The sequence below is a fragment of the Cucurbita pepo genome, chromosome 4, assembly GCF_057944985.1.
Source record: "Cucurbita pepo subsp. pepo isolate OVF chromosome 4, ASM5794498v1, whole genome shotgun sequence".
Lineage (NCBI taxonomy): Eukaryota > Viridiplantae > Streptophyta > Magnoliopsida > Cucurbitales > Cucurbitaceae > Cucurbita > Cucurbita pepo.
The window spans coordinates 399,171-420,483 of record NC_141801.1 but is presented as its reverse complement, the minus strand read 5'-3'; the positions used below and the strand labels follow the sequence as shown (position 1 = coordinate 420,483).

Sequence of the window (21,313 nt, the reverse complement as noted above, 5' to 3'; positions counted from 1 at the left end):
CTGATACCATTTGTAACAATCCAAGCTCACCACTAGAAAATATTGTCTTTTTTGGGCTTTCCCACAAGGTTTTAAAACGCGTCTGATAGGGAGACATTCCTATACCCTTATAAGGAATATTTCGTTCTCCTCTCCAACCGATGTAGGATCTCACACAGCAAGAGGACAAAATGAAGTAGCTAGCACAAAATTGTATGTAATTGGCTACGAAATGAAGCGTTCATTATGTTTATTGGTGAAACTTTATAAGATTAGCATTGGAATGATAAGAATATGTTAGTAGGACACAATAATATCATCAATTGACCTTGGCCTAAACCCTATGTTGGGGTTGGTTACTTGGATGCGCATTTTGTTTTATGTACGGACATACATGTTTGATGGAATTTATAGGATTAACATGATGGGCTAAAAAGGTGCTTTAGGCCTGGGAGGAGCGGAGCATCTAAAGTTCTCTTTATAAAGCATAAAGCATCTTAAAACAGGTCATAATGAATTCTATACTCATCCATAACAGGGAAAAGTCATTTGAATGATTGGCTTTTAGTGTAGGCTAAATTTGGACGCTCATTCGAATAAATCTCATGTTGGGTGGTCATTGCTGGATTCTTATCATTATTATTTTATGTTATCCAATTGTTAGTATGTGGTATATGTGTGTGATTTGTGGGCATCCCTCATTGCTTTGGAAATTGACTACTTAACTTGATTTTGTGCTCTTTCATATAAAGTTGTGGGCCTTCCATATCTTTCTCTGGATTGGATTATCTCTTTTATGCTGCTAAATTGAAAAATGACATGGTTTTGCTTCTTTTTCCATATTTACTTAAACTCATACTCGACGTTCTCGGTAGTGTTTGGGTGAATTTAATTGCTTGTGAGTTGCAATGAGATCGATATGGCAAGTGGAAACTAGATTTTTCTTAGTCTTCTTTTTGAGTATGTTTAGTGAGAATAGGATAGGACACGTTTACACACATACACACGGGATCGTGCAACTGATGTAATAGACGTGATAGGTGAGATGGTTGTCTACTGATTCTAACACATCTCCCAATCGGCTTTATGATTTTAAGTGACGTTGAAAATCCAGTCCCTGTTTTGCTTATTATATTATCCTACTTTGCGATATCTATACAGTTGAACTTGAGTTATGATCATTGATGTTATTCATTAAATTTTGAATCTATGGAATTAAAATATGTTATGTGAGTTTATGTCATTTCTTGAAGTGGTAAAAATTCTCTTCACCTTCCCTTCCTATGGTTGGAGATTTTGTTGGATGAAAGCTCACGTCAGCTAATTTAGGGAATGATCATGGATTTATAATAGAATACTGTGTCTATTGGTGTGAGACCTTTTGGGGAAGCCCAAAGCAAAGTCATGAGAGCTTATGCTCAAAGTGGACAATATCATATCATTATAGAGAGTCCTGTTTATCTAACATGGTATCAGAGTCATGTCCTAAACTTAGCCATGTCATTAGAATCCTCAAATGTCGAACAAAAGTATTGTGAGCCTCGAAGGCATAGTAAAAAATGACTAAGACTCCAAAAGAAAAGGAGTCGAACCTCGATTAAAGGGAGGCGTACTTTGTACGATGGAAGGTGTTGGATGAAAATCCCGATCATGAATTTATAATCAAAGAGTACTGTCTCCATTAAAATGGACGACTCTCCCGTTTGCTAGAATGTGCCGGTAATTACTAATTACTCCAACTGTACAGCAGATTAAGTATATAATAACTCATCTTGTGACAGGGGTTCAATAAATGGGTAGGAATTTAATAGAAGAAATTATATACATTCATTCATTTGCTTGAAAACATGGCTTTGAATACATAGTTGGAATTGAAATATAAAATAAAATAAAATTTGCAATCTTATCCTTTGGAGCGTAGGATTCTATTAGGATTAGGTTCTTCGTATTATTTGGGACCGGAAATCGACCGGTATAGAATTAAACATTTCTTTTCTTTCATTAATTCGAGAGATTTCAAGTACCCATAAACCTAATGTTACAAGTGTTAGACGAACATGACTCTCTAACAATAGTATGATATTGTCCGTCATTTGAGGATTCTATTGACATGGCTAAGCTTAGGATATGACTCTAATACCAAGATAGATAGAATGGCTCTGATACTATGTTAAATGAACATGACTCTCCACAATATATGATATTGTCCACTGAACCTAAGCTCTCGTGGCTTTTCTTTGGGCTTTTTCAGAAGGCTTCATACCAATAGAGAGAGTATTTCTTGATTATAAACTCATGATCATTTCCTAAACTAGTTGATGACGTAGGACTAAGAGAGAATATTCCGAGAGGGAATATTCTGCTAAAATGACATATTCATCATACTGGATTTAGAGAGAATGCTATACCCACCGGCCCAAGTAAAGTTGATTTTTTGCTTGGGCTTACATGTCATTTCTGCTGGATTTAGACCTTAAAACACCATTAAAAAAATGTTTTATTTATTTATTTATAAATAAACTATTTTCCTCCGAGTTTAAATTAAAAGTTTAGCGTCAAATAAAACCTTCTAATAATTCTATAAACTAAGTTATTAGACTTTTAATTTGATATGATATGTTGTTTGAACTTTTAATCTTGGATTTAATTTCATCGGTTAATTTGATATTTTTATCGTTCACAAACTTATAAGACACAAACAAATGTTAGGATTGATACCAGTTGTTAGTTCTGATATCAGTTGTTAGGATCGCTTGCTCAACAATGCACACACTCGATCAACACTCAATCAAGATGAACACAAAGAATAGGAGAGAGAAAATTTGAGGAATATTGGCTAAAGGTTTTATCGATGACTTTAGGTACGTACAACGAGAGAGAATACAGAGAACGACCAGAGAGAGAAAATTCAAGGAGAAATATTGGCTTAAACGTTGACTTCAGGTATGTACAATAAGAGAGAATACGGTGAACGAACGACAGGACAAGAGAGAATACAGTGAACGACAAGAGAGAATTCAATGAGGAATATTGGCTAAAGGTTTTATTGATGACTACAAGAGATAATAATAGAGAGAACGACAGGAGAGAGATAATTCAATGAGGAATATTGGCTAAACGTTTTATTGATGACTTCGTATATGTAAAACAAGAGAGAATACAGAGAACGACACGGCCAAATGTGGAATATATATGGTTTCAAGTTTTATTGATGACTTCAAATATGTACAACAAGAGATAATACAGAGAACGACATCACCTAAATATATCTCGTGATCAGTCTCCATATCCCAACAACTACAATTTTTCAAAATATTAGAATTATTAATCCAATTTTAAAAACGCAAACAAAATTTTAAAAAGTACTCTTATTTATTTATTTTTTTATTATATATGTTTCGGTTTTGAAAGAAAATTGCAGTATTTATAGGTTTAATTTTGTAGAGTAAAAAATTAAATTTTTATTACGGGCGCTTAGTATTTTTCTAAAAATAAATATTTAGCCTAATTTTTAATTTTGTGGAAATGAAGGGTAAAATATGTAGTAACTCTGTATTTATTACCGCCAGGGGGCGTATGGGGATATATCGAGTTTTCGTTTCTATTTACTTTTCTCACTCATCTTCTAACCCTAAAGCTCGGCGGCAAATATTTTCCTACCGCACAGAGAGTTGCAGAAACAGGTAGAGGAGACGAAAATGTCTGGAATTGGACCCATTTCACAGGATTGGGAACCTGTTGTCATCAGGAAGAAGGCTCCCAACGCCGCCGCCAAGAAGGACGAGAAAGCTGTGAACGCCGCCCGCCGCTCCGGTGCCGAGATCGAAACCTTAAAGAAATGTTTGCTCCTATTTCCATTTCTCTTTTCTGTTTTATTTCCATTATTCATCATCAATCCTGCAGCATTTTTTTCTTTCGTGTTTGTAGAATGAGTTTTGATCTTGAATTTAGAGATATCATTATCGCGTTTTCTTTTTTTTTTTTTTTTACTGAAATGGTGCTCGATTGTGGAAATTTGTTTATCGCTCTTTGATGTTCGCTCGAACTGATAGATGATGAACTAGTTCCATTGTGATTTGTTCGTTGAAATTTGACGTTATCATCGTTTTTTGAATACTGATTGTATTATGACTCGTGGTTCATTCTGGCTTTTCTCATTTGGGAGATATTTAATCCTTTCGGTCTATATCTTATCTATGTGTTGTTAATTGGTCAATTAATTAGACTCGGTTCATGTGTTCTAAAACTTCTTGTTGAAGGTAATATTATGAACATTCTAGAATAAATTAATTTCGCATATGTTTCAACAAGAACAGAAAAAAGAAAGAAAATCAGTTCACTTCAGATGAATTTCTTAGCCACTTATTCCCTTTTCTCCTTTAATTTTTTCATGAAACCACTAAATTAAAGCCATTTTTTCCGTATTGTGATTTGTTTTTTTCTTTCTTTCTTCAGCTAATGCTGGAACAAATAAAGCTGCCTCTAGCGGTACCAGTTTGAATACCAGGAAGTTGGATGATGAGACAGAAAATCTCTCTCGTGAGTACATTACATCTTAATGCCTTCTACAGATAAATGTAGGCGGCACTTTCCAAATGGAAGACGATGAATCAACCTTAAATTTTGTGGTCTATTTTTGATCCCCTCCTTACCTGACAATATTAATTACTTGCTAGTGTTGAGATTTATTTTGTTCTCACTATTTTTATTGCGTTCATTATGTATGTATGCATGTATGTATGTATGTATGTATGTATGTTGACTTCAGAAGAGTATTTACTATGTGCTTAGAGAGCATTTCAAACTGTTATATAGATACTTTTAGGATAGTAGTTAGGAATTTCATGTTATGTTTCACTTTTTTAGTTTTCTTATGTGAATATCTGCAAATTATGTAATATTGAAATTTGGGAAGTATCTTTCAGTGATTAGAATGTAATATACTTCGGTCCTCTGGGACTTGTTTAGCATTGGATGTTGCATAGGCTTAAGGAAACCAAAAATGAAAATGAAACTTTTTGTAAAAGGGAAAATATTTTTGGAATTTATGGTCAAGTCCTTGTATCCCTTTTAACACTGTCATACGAAGAAGCAAGCGTTTGTTAGTGTAACAGCTCAAGCCCAACACTAGTAAATATTGTCTTCTTTGGACTTTTCCTTTCGGGCTTCCTCTCAAGGTTTTTAAAATGTGTTTGCTAGGGACAGGTTTCTACACCCTTATAAAGAATGCCCCCGTTCCCCTCTCCAACCGACATGGGATCTCACAATCCACCCCCCTTTGGGTCCTAGCGTCCTCGTTGGCACACTACCCGATGTCTGGCTCTAATACCATTTGTAACAGCTCAAGCCCACTGCTAGATATTGTCCTTTTTGGGCCTTCCCTTTCGGGTTTATCCTCAAGGTTTTTAAAATGCCTCTGTTAGGGAGAGGTTTTCACACCCTTATAAAGAATGTTTTGTACTCCTCTTCAATCGATGCGGAATCTCATAGTTAGCCCTAGTGTTGGTAGAAGATCAATCTACCTTCCAAACAATTTCTTGTTCCTTGAGTGGTAACGGTAACACTTAGGGACATACCTTCCCTTCCACCCTCCATGGTTCCATAATGAATTAAGATATATCTCCCTTGATATTTGATGGTACAATATCGTATAGAGAAGTTCGGAGCTTCTAAAATTCGCTTCAAACCATGAAGCACTTTCATTTCCTTTATTATTTTAGCTCATTTGATTCTTGGCTAATTGGAAGGCTTTTAAGCAATTTCCACTATTGTATATTAATGAAATATCATTTTCTTATTAGAAGAAAATAATTATAATTCTTTTTAACCTTTTATCATGTACCAAGATCAAGTTTCACAAAGTATACCTATTGTTAAACGACACTTTTGCTCTCGTAGTTTGTATTCAATCCTATACCGTATATCCTTTGTTTTTCTTTTAATCATCCTTTTAGCATTTTTTTTCAAGCTTGCTTGTCCTTTTGCTTATGGAAATTAATACGAGCCCAAACTCGTTGTGTCGTGGCTGCTTCTAGAACCTCAAGTTGAGAAACTGCAACGTCGAACCATGTCTCACATTGTGAATGCAAGCAATGCTGTGCGAGTTTAATCTTTGCTATAGACGATTTCTCCTTACTTGCTCTGGATTTATTATAGGAGCTAAACTAACATTTTGGTTTTGCTGCTCATCTACTTTAACCACAGATGAAAAGGTACCAACTGAGCTGAAGAAGGCCATTATGCAGGCTCGAACGGATAAGAAGCTCACTCAGTCTCAGCTTGCTCAAGTATGTATCATTTCTGTTCATGCTTTTGCCCACTTCATTTGCATTTTCTTTACGAACCTTACCGACGCCTGCCCCGCACAGGGCGAGGTTGGTTACTGGCCATATTCTTCTTTGAGCTTGCTAACAGAGACGTGATGAGCTTTTGTTTGTTTGTTTTTTTGCTTTTAGTTGATCAATGAGAAGCCACAAATCATTCAGGAGTACGAATCTGGCAAAGCCATTCCAAATCAACAAATAATCACCAAGCTTGAGAGAGCTCTTGGAACTAAGCTTCGTGGAAAAAAGTAGGAGGGCTTATTATTAGGCCCTTTGGTTATTATGTAAGTGGTGAATTTGGCTATAACAAGAGCTTTTGGCTTCAGATATTGTGTAGTGTGAATTGACTTTACTTTCATTTCTCATGAACACACTTACATTTTCAAGTCGTTTTTTGGGATTATACACTGCATGGTTTTCCATATATTTCCCCGTCTCTTGCTGTGACTTCTCTGTAAATTGTCTCTTAAATAGAAATAGAACCGTACGGGATAAGATGGTCTCTGCTCAGCTTAGATGTCAACTTGAGAATGATTCAATTGACATAAAATATGTCCCCTCGACAAGAAGACAAGAAGTCAAATTATTGAAGGTTAGAATTTTTTTTTACTTTACATACCGTTAAAAAAAAATTCCTAATTAGATCGAGTACGAGTTGTTTTAGGACAATAAATATGAGAATTTTTGATACAATAAGGGCAAAATTGACATTTCAAAGTGATGAAATCAAATTGTAAAGTGACTTAAAAACTAGGGACCATTATCTAGTCAAGGTCAAATATGTAGTCAAAGTACAGCATATAAAGATTCAATTCAAGTTCTTATATTTTTTATTCTATTTATGACATTTTAGTGATGTATGTTTATAATAATTATAACATTGTTGTGTGACATTTTAGTGATGTCTGTTTATAATAATTATATTATTATAATGGTCTAAGTTCACCGCTAGCAAATATTGTCTAGAGTCCTTACTGGCACACCGTCTTGTGTCTACCCCATTTTATGGCACAACGAGAAGGTTGGCACATCGTTCGATGTTTGACTATGATACCATTTGTAATGACCTAGATCCACAGTTAGCAAATATTGTTCTTTTTGGCTTTCGAGGCTTTAAAATGTGTCTATTAGATAAGGTTTTCACACCCTTATAAACGTGGGACATCACAATTACTGTGATTCTCAATTGGTGGTAATTTATATGGATTTCAAATTTCAAATTTTATTGAGTTATATAGCTTTTGTTATTATATTTTTTTTTTAAATATGTAATATATATTTTTAAGTTAATAATATTGAAACATAAATTATTATAAAGTATATTATAGTTTCTATAGTATTCTCATAAATTAAAATTATATTATATAAAATACTTGAAATTGCATACTCCTAATCTTTTTTTATTGAAATAATATATAATAATATATAAAGTTAAAAAAAAAAAATCATTTTAACTTTTTTCATTATAAAAATATTATAATGGCGTCACAAAATGTATCGTACCTTTTGACATTGAATAAGCTCCAATGAATCCCTAACTCCTTACATAAGCTCAATCCCTAACTCCTTACATAAGCTCAGTACTATGTAGGGTACGATTTTTGGGGGAGTACTTTTTTGTTTTTTATATGAAATCCACACTTTGACACCTTGACTCCGAAAAAGGCCTCCACCCTATGAAGCTTCATAGTTCCCTGGGCTTGGCTTTGAAAAATGCCTCCTTCTTAGGATTGGCTTTAGACCTTTTCTGCGCAGTTTAGGTGGAGGGCGAAAAAGGTCTCCTTTCGGGGACCCAAGCCATCAGTGAGATACCACTCTCTTCTTAGGATTGGCTTTAGGCCTTTCCTGCGCAGCTTACGTGGAGGGCGAAAAATGTCTCCTTTTGGAGACCCAAGCCATCAGTGAGATACCACTCTAAATGAGCTAGAATTCTAACATTGTGTCAGGACCGAGGGCTAAGGGATAGTCTCAAGTAGACAGTTTCTATGGGGCAGTATGTATATATATATATATATATATATATATATATATTTATTTATTTATTTATTTATTTATATTAAAGTCGAGACAATAAATATTTTTCATAGTATTACAAGAAGACAAAATTAGGAAAAGGAAAGAAAAAACTTTTCAAAATTTTCTACCAAAAAAAAAAAAAGTGCACCCAAAAAGTTAAAAAAAAAAGGGGGTTTAATCGCAATATAACAAAAGTCCAAGGACCCAAATGCAATAACCTAAAAAAGTTACCCTTGTCCGCGCCATAAAACAAAGCAACACAAAAGAAAAAGGCACGCAAACAGAGGGAGTGGAGGGAGAAGAGGGGAGTGTCAGTATTTTCACACTCCAAAACTAAGGCACTGTTCTTCATCTTCTTCCTCCTTCGCCCCCACCACCATCGCTCCAAATTCTAAAATCTCAATCGCTTTAAAGAGCCTAGGGTTTCGCTGTTCTTGTTTGGATCCGAGAAATGGAAGTCGACGAAGAGTACCGAAGAAAAGAGCAACTCGTTCTTGTGGCAATTGTTGTACTCGCTTCCCTGGCTCTCGTTTCTTTGCTCGTCGCTTTCAGCTATTACTGCTATATCAGCAATAAGGTCTCTAAACGCCTCAAAATCCGCAAAAGTACGCTTCATTTGGTATCATTTTTAGACTCATTTAGTTTGCTTTCACTTTCCTCCAGCATCTTGTTGATTTGTTAAGTGTTTCCATGGAGATGTCTATATATTGAACTGTGGTGATTGATTTGGGGCTTTTTCTTCTCTGTATCTGAAATTTCCCTTTCCTGTATGATTAGAACTTGTCGGCACAACAGTAATGACTAATGACTAAGGAGGATCTTATTTTAAAATTTTCATGTGGTCCACTTTCTTGGAGTTTCTTCTTATAATTAATGCATTTATTTCTCCTCTAATGCCATTCACTTATAGCAAGGATGGTTGTGATTATTTTGCTTTGGTAGTTTAAGGAAATTGAAACTTCTGAATGTTTGGAAACTCTTTGGGATTTGAACCTCGAGCCTTAAAGGTAGGAGTAGATGTCGTTTACTGCTCAGCTATGCTCGTATTGGTCATTTGCATCTATTGCATAAGAGCATATATCTGTATCTATTTGGTTTTTCATAAATCATCGAGCCTTAAAGGTAGGAGTAGATGTCGTTTACTGCTAAGCTATGCTCATATTGGTCATTTGCATCTATTGCATAAGAGCATATATTTGTATCTATTTGGTTTTTCGTAAATCGTCGTTATCGTTATCGTTATGCTATATATAAGCCTTAAATATACATTCAGGTGATTGTGTTCAGGTATTCTAGGAATTTCGTTTCTGATTGTTATTTTGATCGTAACTTAACTAGTTAAGCAGTTATATCTTCAATCAAAAGATCAGAGATTCGGTTTTTCATCCCTTTCGAAGTGTTATTGAACTCAGATAAATAATTGCGGTTAAAATATCATCACTAGCTCAATAGGGTCAAGCCCAATAATTATATGAGTACATTGTCTGTTTATTTTTGGAAAATGATTTTGGTCTTTTAGGAATAGATGATTAGATATTTTAGGAATAAAAATTCCAAGAAATTCCAAGTAGGCTGAAGTAGAGCAAAGTGTAGAATGAGTCTTGTAATCTCTTCTCGATTGGTCTTAACAAACCGTGCGAGTGTTTTCCACAAAGAGTTGTGTTCAACACTTAAAGAGTACGTTGCCACTATTTGGACTTCAGATAAATAATTGCTGCTAAAATATCATCACTAGCCCAATAATTATGTGAGTCCATTGTCGGTATATTTTAGGAAAATGATTTAGGTCTTTTAGGAATAGATGATTAGATATTTTAGGAATAAATTGTCTAGCCTCTCCTGTAAATACCTATCCACCCTAACAAGGTTTTAATCCCAAGAAATTCCAAGCAAGCTCAAGTAGAGCAAAGTGTAGTGGTATTCTACAGAGTGTCTTGTAATCTCTTCTCGATTGGTCTTAATAAACCGTGCGAGTGTTTTCCACAAAGAGTTGTGTTCAACATTTATTCCTTGCCAAAACAAGAGTATGTCACCACTATATGGACTTCAGTGGCCTGAGTTTTTCCCTCTATGCTTCAAAGATCAATTCCTAAGTTCGTTTTAGCTTTTAAACTTTAATTTTTTGGCATATATCATAAAATTGATGGTAATTCGATTCTTGAAGGGGATGATCTTGAGAAGGGAGGTAGTTTTGACAATGTTAAAGAATTTTCCACCGAGAAAGGCCTCCAAGTGTTCACCTTCAAGCAGCTATACTCAGCTACCTGTGGCTTTAGCAAGTCAAATGTGGTCGGGCACGGTAGCTTTGGATATGTATACCGAGGAGTTCTCAACGATGGGAGAAAGGTTGCGATTAAGCTTATGGATCAAGCGGGGAAGCAGGGAGAGGATGAATTTAAAGTGGAGGTAATTTCTAGTCTCATTTTGTATGCTTTGGTACATTAAACAGATATTTAGCCCTTGTTCTTCGGGCTTTAGAAATTGATTATTGATTGGTCGATAACCTTGTCGATAGGTGGAATTGTTAAGTCGACTTCATTCGCCATATTTGTTGGCCTTGCTCGGGTATTGCTCTAATAGCAATCATAAATTGCTGGTGTACGAGTTCATGGCTAATGGCGGTCTGCAAGAACATCTGTATCCTGTTAGCAGTGAGTAATAGCTATAGAACACGATTAGTCCGTTATATAGAACACGAATTTTCTTTGTCTTTTTTTGTTTTTCATTCATGAAATTTGAAATCCAGGTTCAAATTCAATCAGCGTTAAGTTGGACTGGGAAACGCGGTTGCGAGTTGCGCTTGAAGCTGCCAAAGGTTTGGAGTATTTACATGAACATGTAAGCCCCCCAGTAATTCATAGGGATTTCAAGAGCAGCAATGTTCTGTTGGACAAAAATCTTCATGCCAAGGTTTCTGATTTTGGATTGGCAAAGATCGGTTCAGACAAAGTCGGGGGACACGTATCCACTCGAGTACTGGGGACACAAGGATATGTTGCGCCTGAGTAAGAACCTTCGTCCTAGATGACTATTTTGCGTCGTTTTTCATGAAAATGGTTGATGGTTTCTGTAACGGCTCAAGCCCACCGCTAGCAGCTATTGTTCTCTTTGTATTTTCCCTTTCGGGCTTTCCCTCAAGGTTTTTAAAACACGTCTACTAGGAAGTTAAAGAATGTTTCGTTCTCCTCCCCAACCGACGTGGGATCTCACAATACCATTATTATTGCCCAGTTTTTGAAGCGCACGGGAACGGCCTTCTTATAAGTTTTAGTAACGTTTTTTCTTGCAGGTATGCGCTAACAGGGCATTTGACAACAAAGTCAGATGTCTATAGTTATGGGGTTGTCCTCTTGGAGCTGCTTACAGGCAGAGTTCCAGTTGATATGAAGAGAACTCCTGGGGAAGCTTCCCTTGTTTCTTGGGTAAGCTTACTTGACCAAGTTCTCAAACTAACGTCGATGACTCGGATTTTCCGTTTCTAATTTCTTAACTTCAATACTTATTTCTCGTACGTTCGGACGTCGATTGGTGACGTAGGCTTTGCCGAGGCTGACTGATAGGGAGAAAGTGATGCATATAATGGACCCTGCATTGGAGGGTCAATACTCCATGAAGGATGTTGTTCAAGTTGCAGCCATAGCCGCAATGTGTGTTCAACCAGAGGCAGATTACAGGCCGCTGATGGCCGATGTTGTCCAGTCACTGGTTCCACTGGTGAGAAATTACAGGACAGCTTCAAAGATCGGTAGCGGTTCTAGTTCCAGCGCTACCAAGTCGCCTGTGGCGCACGACAAGGCTAGTTCGGAAGACTGAATGAAAGAACAGGTTGTCTCTCGACGATTGCTTCTCGTTAGCTAACATAGATTTTAGACTCGTTTGTGTTGCTGTAAGAAATTCATATTCATATGCTAACTGTTTATTGTCTCGGTTACCGACTGCGTCGGTGACTCTCGTGTAAGAATTTGAATTCATAGGATGTGCCATTGATTCTCCCGTCTCGTAGTATTTGTGATGTAATTAACGTTTTGAAAGTTTGGAAATGGTGTGTTTAGTATATGGATGAAACCGTTAGTATTGATTAATTTAAAAGTTTAAATAGACAATAAAGGAATGAAAATTTTAGATTTTCATACATACATATAAAAAAATAATAAAAAAAGCTATAAATGTAATAAAAAAAATTTTAAAAAAGCTATTCATGTAATAATTTAATGTATTTTAACTGCACGGTTTATAAGTATAGTCTATTTTGGCTCGTTACGTTGTCAGTATCACAACTTTAAAGTGCATATGTTGAAAAAAAGTTTCATTTTCCTCCCCAACGCGGGATCTCACAATACATTTCTTTAGGGGTCTAACATTGCACATTGTCCTGTGTCTAACTCTGATATTATCTTTGACAGTATCTTTGATAGCCTAAGTTCACCATTAACAAATATTGTCCGTTTTGATTCGTGATGCATTATCACCCGGTCACCTTTGGATAAGATATTATAAAGCCATTTTTATTTTTTTAACAAAGAAAAAAAAAAAACTGCCACAAATATTTATTAATTTATTTATGACTATCTTGTTCTAATCATAATCAAAATTTGCCTTAACCAAATTCATTTTTAAGTTGACTTTTTGAGTTTTAATTTCAATCTATTAATCTTCGACTAATTAATTATAGAATTTTGTGATGGTATTTACAAATTTGTGCAAATAATCAAAGTCGCCCTTAGTGGAAGGCTCTTATTTCTTACAAATGATAACATTTTCACACGTGCAGTAATATTTAATTTCTACCTAACTTTAATAAATTTTTAGTGTCGTTTATCCAACTGTTTAATATTTAATTTTTGCATTTAATTTTTGTTTTTATTTCCTGAAAAATTTTAATTGTTAGACTTTATTATACTTTTAATTCGTATTTTTTTGTATTTTAATAAACTATGAAGCTTTTTAAATTTTGAAAGATTATTGAAAATTCAAATTTATTTATGAAATAAAATATTGAAAATTTAAAAATATTATTAAACTTATAGGACATTTTTATTAATTTAGCAAAAAAAAAAAAAAAAAAAAAAAAAAAAAATCCTTACCTCTAGAATATTTATTACCTATAAATAAATCAACTCCTCACAGCAAAAGCCTCGCACTCAAACTTTCTTCTTCTTCTTTTTGCTCTAATGGCGTCCATTTCCCATCTTTCCATTGTTCTTTCCCTTTTAGCCTTCTCAGCCAATGCTCAGCTCTCAGCCAACTTTTACGCGAAAAGCTGTCCCAATCTCGAACGAACCGTTCGTTCCGTTATGACTAAAGCTGTTATCACAGAAAAACGTATGGGAGCTTCTATTCTTCGCCTGTTCTTCCACGACTGTTTTGTTAACGTATGGTGAAACTTGAACATATGATCTTTAGAACAGATCTGTGCAATATTAATACGATAACTTGAACATATGAGCTTCAATTTTCACGTGGTTTTCTATGACATTTTGAACGAGATGTTATATAACCTCGTTAATTTAAATGCAGGGTTGTGATGGTAGTATATTGCTCGATGATACACCGACATTTACGGGCGAAAAGAATGCATTTCCTAATCGAGACACAGCTAGAGGGTTCGAAGTGATTGACAAAATTAAAACCGAAGTCGAAGCTACTTGCAAGAACACCGTTTCTTGTGCTGATATTCTTGCTCTTGCCGCTCGAGATGGGGTTGATTTGGTAATTTTGACCCTTTTTTTATCCTTTCACTACGTTGCATGATTTTACATGCAGTACGTATAAATTGACTTCGTTTTTAAAAATGTATAGCTCGGAGGTCCTGATTGGAATGTACTACTCGGTCGGAAGGATTCGAGGACGGCGAGCGAGAGTGACGCTAATAACAACCTCCCGGGGCCAGGCTCCGACCTTCCGACGCTCATCTCGATGTTCAATGCCAAAGGCTTCAACGCCAATGAGATGACTGCCCTCTCTGGCGCCCACACTATTGGTATGGCTAGTTGTCGATTCTTCCGAAGACGCATCTACAACGATACCAACATCGATCCCGCCTTCGCCGAACAGCGGAGAGACAACTGTCCGTTCACAGGCGGCGACGCGAACTTGGCCCCTCTCGACTCGACCACCCAGAGGTTCGACAACCAATATTTCAAAGACTTGATTGAACAGCGTGGGCTGTTACATTCCGACCAAGAGCTCTTCAACGGCGGCTCACAAGACGCCTTGGTTCAGACTTACAGTAAAAGTCTCCTAACCTTTAGAAGGGATTTCGTAAACGCAATGATTAAGATGGGGAATCTTAGTCCTCCGCCTGGTTTACCCACTGAGATTAGACGAAATTGCAGGGTAGTTAATTAATTAATCTTAATTAACTAGATTAATTAAGAAGTAAGAACAAAAATATATATATATATATATAAATAATAGCTACAAATAAGAAAGATGCTTTCTTTTACCTAATTTCTGTCGTCTTTTCAGTTTCTACGTGTTAATGCCACTTAATACATATTTATGAATGCTAAGACTATAATTAAGGTGACATAATTATTGCTAATTTCATGGGTAGAAACGTAAATTACTAAGCTCCATGTCTTAATTGGATTATGTAATATTCTAAAACAATAATTGATAAACATATTTAAATATATATTTTTTGTAATATTGATAATAAATTCACGAGTTGAGATTTTTTTTGTATGAGGACGGTGCGAGATCCCCATATTGATTGTAGAGGGGAATGAAGCATTTCTTATAACAGTGTGGAAACCTCTCCCTGAATGACGCGTTTTAAACTCGAGGAGAAGCTTAAAAGGGAAACTCTGAAAAGAACAATAACTAATAGTCGTGAGCTTGGAGCATTACAAATGGTATCAAAGTTAGACAGAGGGCAGTGTGTCAACGAAGACTTTGGACCTTACAGTGATGAATTGTGAGATCCCACGTTAGCTAGAGAGGGGAATGAAGTATTTTTTGACCTCTCCCTAGAAGACGCGTTTTAAAATCGTGAGACTGACGACGATATGTAACGAGCAAAAACGGACAATATATGTTAGCGGTGAGCTTTGACTATTACACATGGGATCATATTATCTCGATTAAAAGAAAAAAAAAAAGAAAAATATTTTAGTGGACTCTAATATTAAACTATGAGCAAGCTTAGGTTTAAAATGGTTATTATAAGGTTAAAAATATTGTTGCCAATTTATATTTATATATTATTAAAAGAAAAGAAAAAAATAATAATACAATATTATTAAATCAATTTGGTTACAATAAATTATTACCAATAAGATAAATACTAAATATACAATATAGTGAATAATAAATGAGAAATAGGTATTTGTTTTAAAATGGTGAATAATTGGGTTCCACATCATGCGATCCTCGTCGAATACGTCCACGTGGCCGCAGGTCCATATTAGCTACCGTGTGGCGTCTACCACAGAACCACCGGCACTAACACTGGACGTAGATAAGATCATAAGATACCATTTCTATAAAGCTCTCTGACTGGACCATTCGGCACTCTCTTAATCGAGTTGGTCTACCACTCTCTCTCTCTCTCTCTTCTCAAACTCTCTCACTGTAAAGATGATGAACGAACCGAGAAATTCCACGTAGAAATTGAAACGGCGAGACCTCAGTGTTCTCTCAATCGCGCATTGCCTTCTGATTTGTAGTGCTTATCGCATTTCATTGTCGGCTACCGGAGATTCTGCGGCGACGGCTTTGGCTTTGGAAATGATCCTCTGAACCTTATCAGACTACACTCTCCGTGATTCTGAAATGGACTCCGATAAGGTGATTTTTGCTTTTATTTTTTTTTTCGAGGTTTGTAGTGTTTGTTGTAGTTTTTCTGGCGTCGGTTCATGGATCGCGTTTTCGTGTTGTTTTGTTCGCGTCTGAACAATTTGTTAGCGATCTTGTTGATTTTGTAATGCTTATGGTCTCTGATCAGAGGAGTTCGATGAATGCTTTTGTTGCTTTTTTTTGCTGACCGAGAATGCGATCGGTGAGATTTTGTGGATCGAGTTCTGGAACTGCTTTTATGTTTCCTTGAAACTGTATGCTCTTCGTGCTGCATTCTTCTATTTCGGAACGTTCGACTGATATCCTCCTGATTTCGAGCTTTTAGTTTGACTGCTAAAATTAATAGTAGATAAAACGCGTATTTATCTAGTTAGAGCCTTTTGTTTCTCTGGAAGTCGTCAAAGAACAGTAAATTTGTGTTGTCGGAAACGAATACGGATCTCTTCGCATATTTTTCCTTCTAAATTTTGTCTTCTTAGCTGCTGACGGTGTTTCGTTCTCTTTCCATTCCTCGATTTTGTACTATTATAATGACACCTCAATCTGATTCGGCCTGCAGTTGCTTTGTTAGATCGTGTTCTATCTTGAATTTGTTTGATATGCTTTATTGTCTTAAAGAGAGAAATATTTTCTCCATAGGTGATCAATTCTTGATACTTGAATATGATTGTCGGTTTGAGTATTGTAATACATGTTTTTGGTCTTCAGGTACAGTAGTTTCAACTATTTGAGCATTTTTCCTTTTGGTTGCTTGTGTTTCAAACCTTTGCAGTTTGCTTGAGGATGTTGATGATGTTTGATTCTTTCTATTTTTGCGTTGTTTAGATAGACAACGAGTTTTTATTTTATTTGATCTTCCTTCGGGAGGAGAGTATGCGTTTCTTGAGATATTTGTGTTTCAACTTTTCATTATTCTATATTTTGAAGACATCGAGCGTTTTTTTTCTTTTTGAAACTGGATTCTCCTTTTTCATAGTTTTCTTGACACATCATATTTTTCACAGGCATTCCAAGCACTAGCATCGGAAAACGCAGATAGTTCAAAATTCTAGACAATAATATTCTTGTATTCTAGTGTTTCAAGCCTTGATGGTATTTGCACACATAGAAAATCATTTCACTGTAGAAAAAGAGAACTAATATTAAATATGATCAAGAAAAGAGTCTGTTTCTGATAAAAAAAAGAAAAAAGAAAAAAGAAAAAAAAAGATGTATATTCGAGAGGCACTGTTGACTTTTGTGTTTATTTCAACGCCATTCGACGGTAGCTGATATCATTAAGTTTGGGAGGTGTTATTTGCCAAGTATTCAAATGTCGGCCATCCTTATAGTTTAGGCTTTTAACTCATCTTTTGTTATATGTGTCTACAAATTTGTAGGAAATGTCATCGACTGTTGTAGAGAGCAAGGATGCAGTAACTGGTCACATAATCTCCACTACTATTGGAGGAAAAAATGGCGAGCCAAAACAGGTTATAATTTTATTTTTGGCTTAAAATGACTTATTGGCTTCATATTTTTTCAACGTAGTTATTATAATAAAAAAATTTGTCGGTCATTTTTCTTCATCTTGTATGGCAACCAAGACTTGTAACTTGGTGCTCAGAAACACTTGTAGCATTTTAATGTTCTCCAATGTTTGAGTGGCTAAACTGCTCACTTTTCTTTCGTTGATTTTCACATTGCTTTAGACTATTAGCTACATGGCGGAACGTGTTGTAGGTTCCGGATCGTTTGGAATTGTTTTCCAGGTATAAAAAAATCAATAAAACTAATGTCAAAGTTTCCTTTCTTTTCCTTTCTTTTCCTTTCTTTTCCATTAAACTTTTTTTAATACTCTTCTTAGGCTAAATGCTTGGAAACTGGGGAGACTTTTGCAATAAAGAAAGTCTTGCAGGACAGACGTTACAAAAATCGTGAGCTGCAGTTGATGCGCTTGATGGATCATCCAAATGTTGTTTCCTTGAAGCACTGTTTTTTTTCTACAACCAGTAAAGATGAACTCTTCTTAAATCTGGTTATGGAATACGTTCCTGAGACTATGTATCGAGTACTGAGGCACTACTGCACTATGAACCAGAGGATGCCACTCATCTATGTGAAACTTTACACTTATCAAGTATGAACTCACACACTCAGATACTATTCAACATTTTCTCTCTGTCCTTCTTCATCTTCATTCCAATACTAAATTAAAGTGTTTATTAGATCTTTAGGGGGCTAGCTTATATACACATTGTTCCAGGGGTTTGTCATCGAGATGTAAAGCCTCACAATCTTTTGGTATGCAATCTATTTGTCTCTTATTGTTTGTCAGCTACAAATAGCTTCCTACTTGATCAAATAGATTAGCATCTTACAATTTGCATGTTCATTCAAGTTTCCTTCTAACTTAGAATAAACTTTCCAGGTCGATCCTCTCACGCATCAGGTCAAGCTTTGTGATTTTGGCAGCGCAAAAGTCCTGGTATAGGTTATATTATTTCTATCTTTTAAATGTTGAACAAGGCTATGCATATGCTCAAAGTTTAATGGCCATTGATTCGGAGCCTGGTTTTACACCAAAAACAAGGGAATTTGTTTGAGTGACAAGATATAGGTCCTCAATTAGCCAAATGATTTTATTTGAGAGAAATAAAATGAATATTTGTTCAAGGTTAAGTTATCAGTACGATTTCTGTATGTGTAGATACTCAGAAAGTGGCCTAAAATTATGACATCCGATTTTGAGACTTGCTTATTATGCATAGCAATCAAGTTATAGTATTGACAATTGGTTCACGAATAATTATTCCTTATATCATTTTCTGTAGACAGTATCTTTATTATATTTCTGCCGTCAGGTTAAAGGTGAAGCAAACATCTCGTACATATGCTCCCGTTACTACCGAGCTCCTGAGCTCATATTTGGTGCAACGGAGTATTCTACGTCCATCGACATATGGTCAGCTGGTTGTGTTCTTGCCGAGCTGCTTCTAGGACAGGTTGGCATCTTGAGGCAGTTTCTGATTATTACTTACTGGAGAGAGAGGTTATGAAAGCCATCCAGTTTAACTTTTGTTATCTCTTTGTAGCCATTGTTTCCTGGGGAAAGTGCAGTTGATCAACTGGTTGAGATAATCAAGGTGAAGCCTATTTCCTGGTTCAGTGAACATATTCCTTATGGTCATGGAAGTATGGTTGTTATAACATGTTCTTTTCTTTTTACCAATTTCCAGGTTCTTGGCACTCCAACTCGAGAAGAAATTCGATGCATGAATCCTAATTATACAGATTTTAGATTCCCTCAGATCAAAGCCCATCCGTGGCACAAGGTATTTTATTAGTATATTCATGTTAAAATATTTGATTTTTAAAAATAAAACCCATAAACAATCCTTCTACTTGTCAGTTTCTTTGTTCTGCTATCTTTTTTTATATATGCTTTAAGTTTTGAAAGCTGAAAAAGTTGTTTTGAATAAAAGTCATTGTCAAAAAACTATGAGAAAACAAGCACAATTTTATAAAAACTAAAATGAATAGTTGTCAAACCAGTTCTAATTTATGTAAATAATCTAATCATGCACAAATTTTTTGTCTGATTGAATAAATTTGTTATTGATTTGTCTCATAGAATTAATACATTTACAAAATATACATTTAGGTATTCCACAAACGAATGCCACCTGAAGCTATTGACCTTGCTTCAAGGCTTCTTCAATATTCACCCGGTCTTCGGTGCACTGCTGTGAGTTTCTACTTTCCATACTCTATTGTTGATATCTGATAATGCATCGTAAGTACCTATTAATTGGTAATCTACTTGCGTATATATCAATAAACTCTTTACCGTGTCGGCACTTTTTGTCATGCAATGGGCTGAATTCTCGAATTCTGCCATCTTGATCTATAAACTATGTAACTTAGTTTGTTAATGATAGATAATGATTGTTTTTCTGACCAAATAGTCCCCTATGGGCAGCTTGAAGCATGTGCGCATCCCTTCTTTGATGAGCTTCGGGAGCCTAATGCCCGCCTTCCCAATGGCCGTCAGCTGCCCCCGATCTTCAACTTTAAACAGGAAGTATGTCTGTATTTCATTTACGTTTTTATTACCGACGGTAAATTATATAAGCCTATGCATATAGCTGCATAATTAATACTATACTTCCCAAAGTTTTGAGTGGTTCGTGCAAGCTTGTCTATGTTGAAGGGTCACTAGTAGATACATGCATGTGTATCTATTCATACATGTATCTACCGTGTATCTATTCATACATGTATCTACTAGTGACCCTTCAACAATCTAAATAAAAAAAAAAAACTCGAAAAAAGGAGTTCACATAAAATAGTCTAAATTATATGGTAGAATAACGAGCCTTGACATTTCGTATAGGATTAACTTCCTTTAACACTTTTAGAAGGTCAAAAGTGTTTTTCTCCTTATTTGATTCTAGAGTGTTTCTTAACCAATAAGAAACAAATTTGATTGTATTGGTTTTCAATCCTTTTTACACTTTGAAATTGATTTTCCAAAAATTATTACAAAATGAATGATAAGAAATCACTTTAAAAATCACTTCCAAACAAACAAGAAATTTAATTAAATTCCTTTTCGTAAAAAGTGTTTTAATAATGAAACATATAAACACCATTTGAGTACTTAAGATCTCATCCATCCTACTAACCAGACTCTTTTCTGAATTTATTTTTCAGCTTTCCGGAGCCTCGCCTGAATTGATAAAGAGGCTCATACCAGAGCATGTTCGGCGGCAGGCTGGACTGCTATTCCCACATCAAGCAGGTACATAAGATTAACTCGAAGCCGTTAAGGGACACGTTCTTCTGAGCAAGAAAGCCGCCTGTAGGGGGGGGCTTTATTCAGCGCCACCGTGGAAGTGGTAAAATATCAAATACTTTTACTTTTGCCAATATAATAAATATATTTGCTATGTCTGTACATTAACTTTTACTGCACAAATTCTAGATAGGTGAGAGAGTATATAGAAAGGGTACCTGTATTGTTGCTAGATATTAGGGGATGCAATATACCTTTACAAGCTTAAGTGGCTTATTGTAGATTGTATTAATACAGTTAGCGTATAATGATCGACAGCTATGCTCTTTGTTTGTACTTATTTAGTATAGGAGACTTATTATTTCTACTTCTTGTCGTTCACTACTTTTATATCATAATGTATATAGTATGGTGCATT

The 21,313-nt window shown here is 35.5% G+C and overlaps 4 protein-coding genes across 4 annotated transcripts; all 4 read left to right on the top strand.

Annotated features, from left to right (window-relative positions):
* Positions 1–3,564: 3,564 nt before the first annotated feature.
* Positions 3,565–6,728, top strand: LOC111794108 (multiprotein-bridging factor 1a). The gene is made up of 4 exons (XM_023676249.2): positions 3,565–3,819; positions 4,435–4,518; positions 6,184–6,266; positions 6,435–6,728. Exons 1-4 carry the CDS (start codon positions 3,678–3,680, stop codon positions 6,552–6,554), a joined length of 429 nt encoding a protein of 142 aa, XP_023532017.1. The 5' UTR covers positions 3,565–3,677; the 3' UTR covers positions 6,555–6,728.
* Positions 6,729–8,585: 1,857 nt separating this feature from the next.
* Positions 8,586–12,374, top strand: LOC111793759 (putative serine/threonine-protein kinase PBL7). Its single transcript, XM_023675792.2, has 6 exons — positions 8,586–8,923; positions 10,483–10,724; positions 10,834–10,969; positions 11,065–11,323; positions 11,608–11,740; positions 11,856–12,374. Exons 1-6 carry the CDS (start codon positions 8,770–8,772, stop codon positions 12,129–12,131), a joined length of 1,200 nt encoding a protein of 399 aa, XP_023531560.2. The 5' UTR covers positions 8,586–8,769; the 3' UTR covers positions 12,132–12,374.
* A 1,089-nt stretch (positions 12,375–13,463) lies between these two features.
* LOC111793760 (peroxidase P7-like) lies at positions 13,464–14,694 on the top strand. The gene is made up of 3 exons (XM_023675793.2): positions 13,464–13,690; positions 13,836–14,027; positions 14,118–14,694. The coding sequence occupies exons 1-3, from the start codon at positions 13,490–13,492 to the stop codon at positions 14,664–14,666; spliced, it is 942 nt and encodes a 313-aa protein (XP_023531561.2). The 5' UTR covers positions 13,464–13,489; the 3' UTR covers positions 14,667–14,694.
* A 1,132-nt stretch (positions 14,695–15,826) lies between these two features.
* LOC111792993 (shaggy-related protein kinase zeta) lies at positions 15,827–21,262 on the top strand. Its single transcript, XM_023674645.2, has 12 exons — positions 15,827–16,109; positions 17,498–17,590; positions 17,810–17,869; positions 17,965–18,237; positions 18,327–18,401; positions 18,529–18,585; positions 18,962–19,102; positions 19,193–19,243; positions 19,337–19,432; positions 19,762–19,845; positions 20,080–20,181; positions 20,814–21,262. Exons 1-12 carry the CDS (start codon positions 16,095–16,097, stop codon positions 20,907–20,909), a joined length of 1,143 nt encoding a protein of 380 aa, XP_023530413.1. The 5' UTR covers positions 15,827–16,094; the 3' UTR covers positions 20,910–21,262.
* Positions 21,263–21,313: the final 51 nt, after the last annotated feature.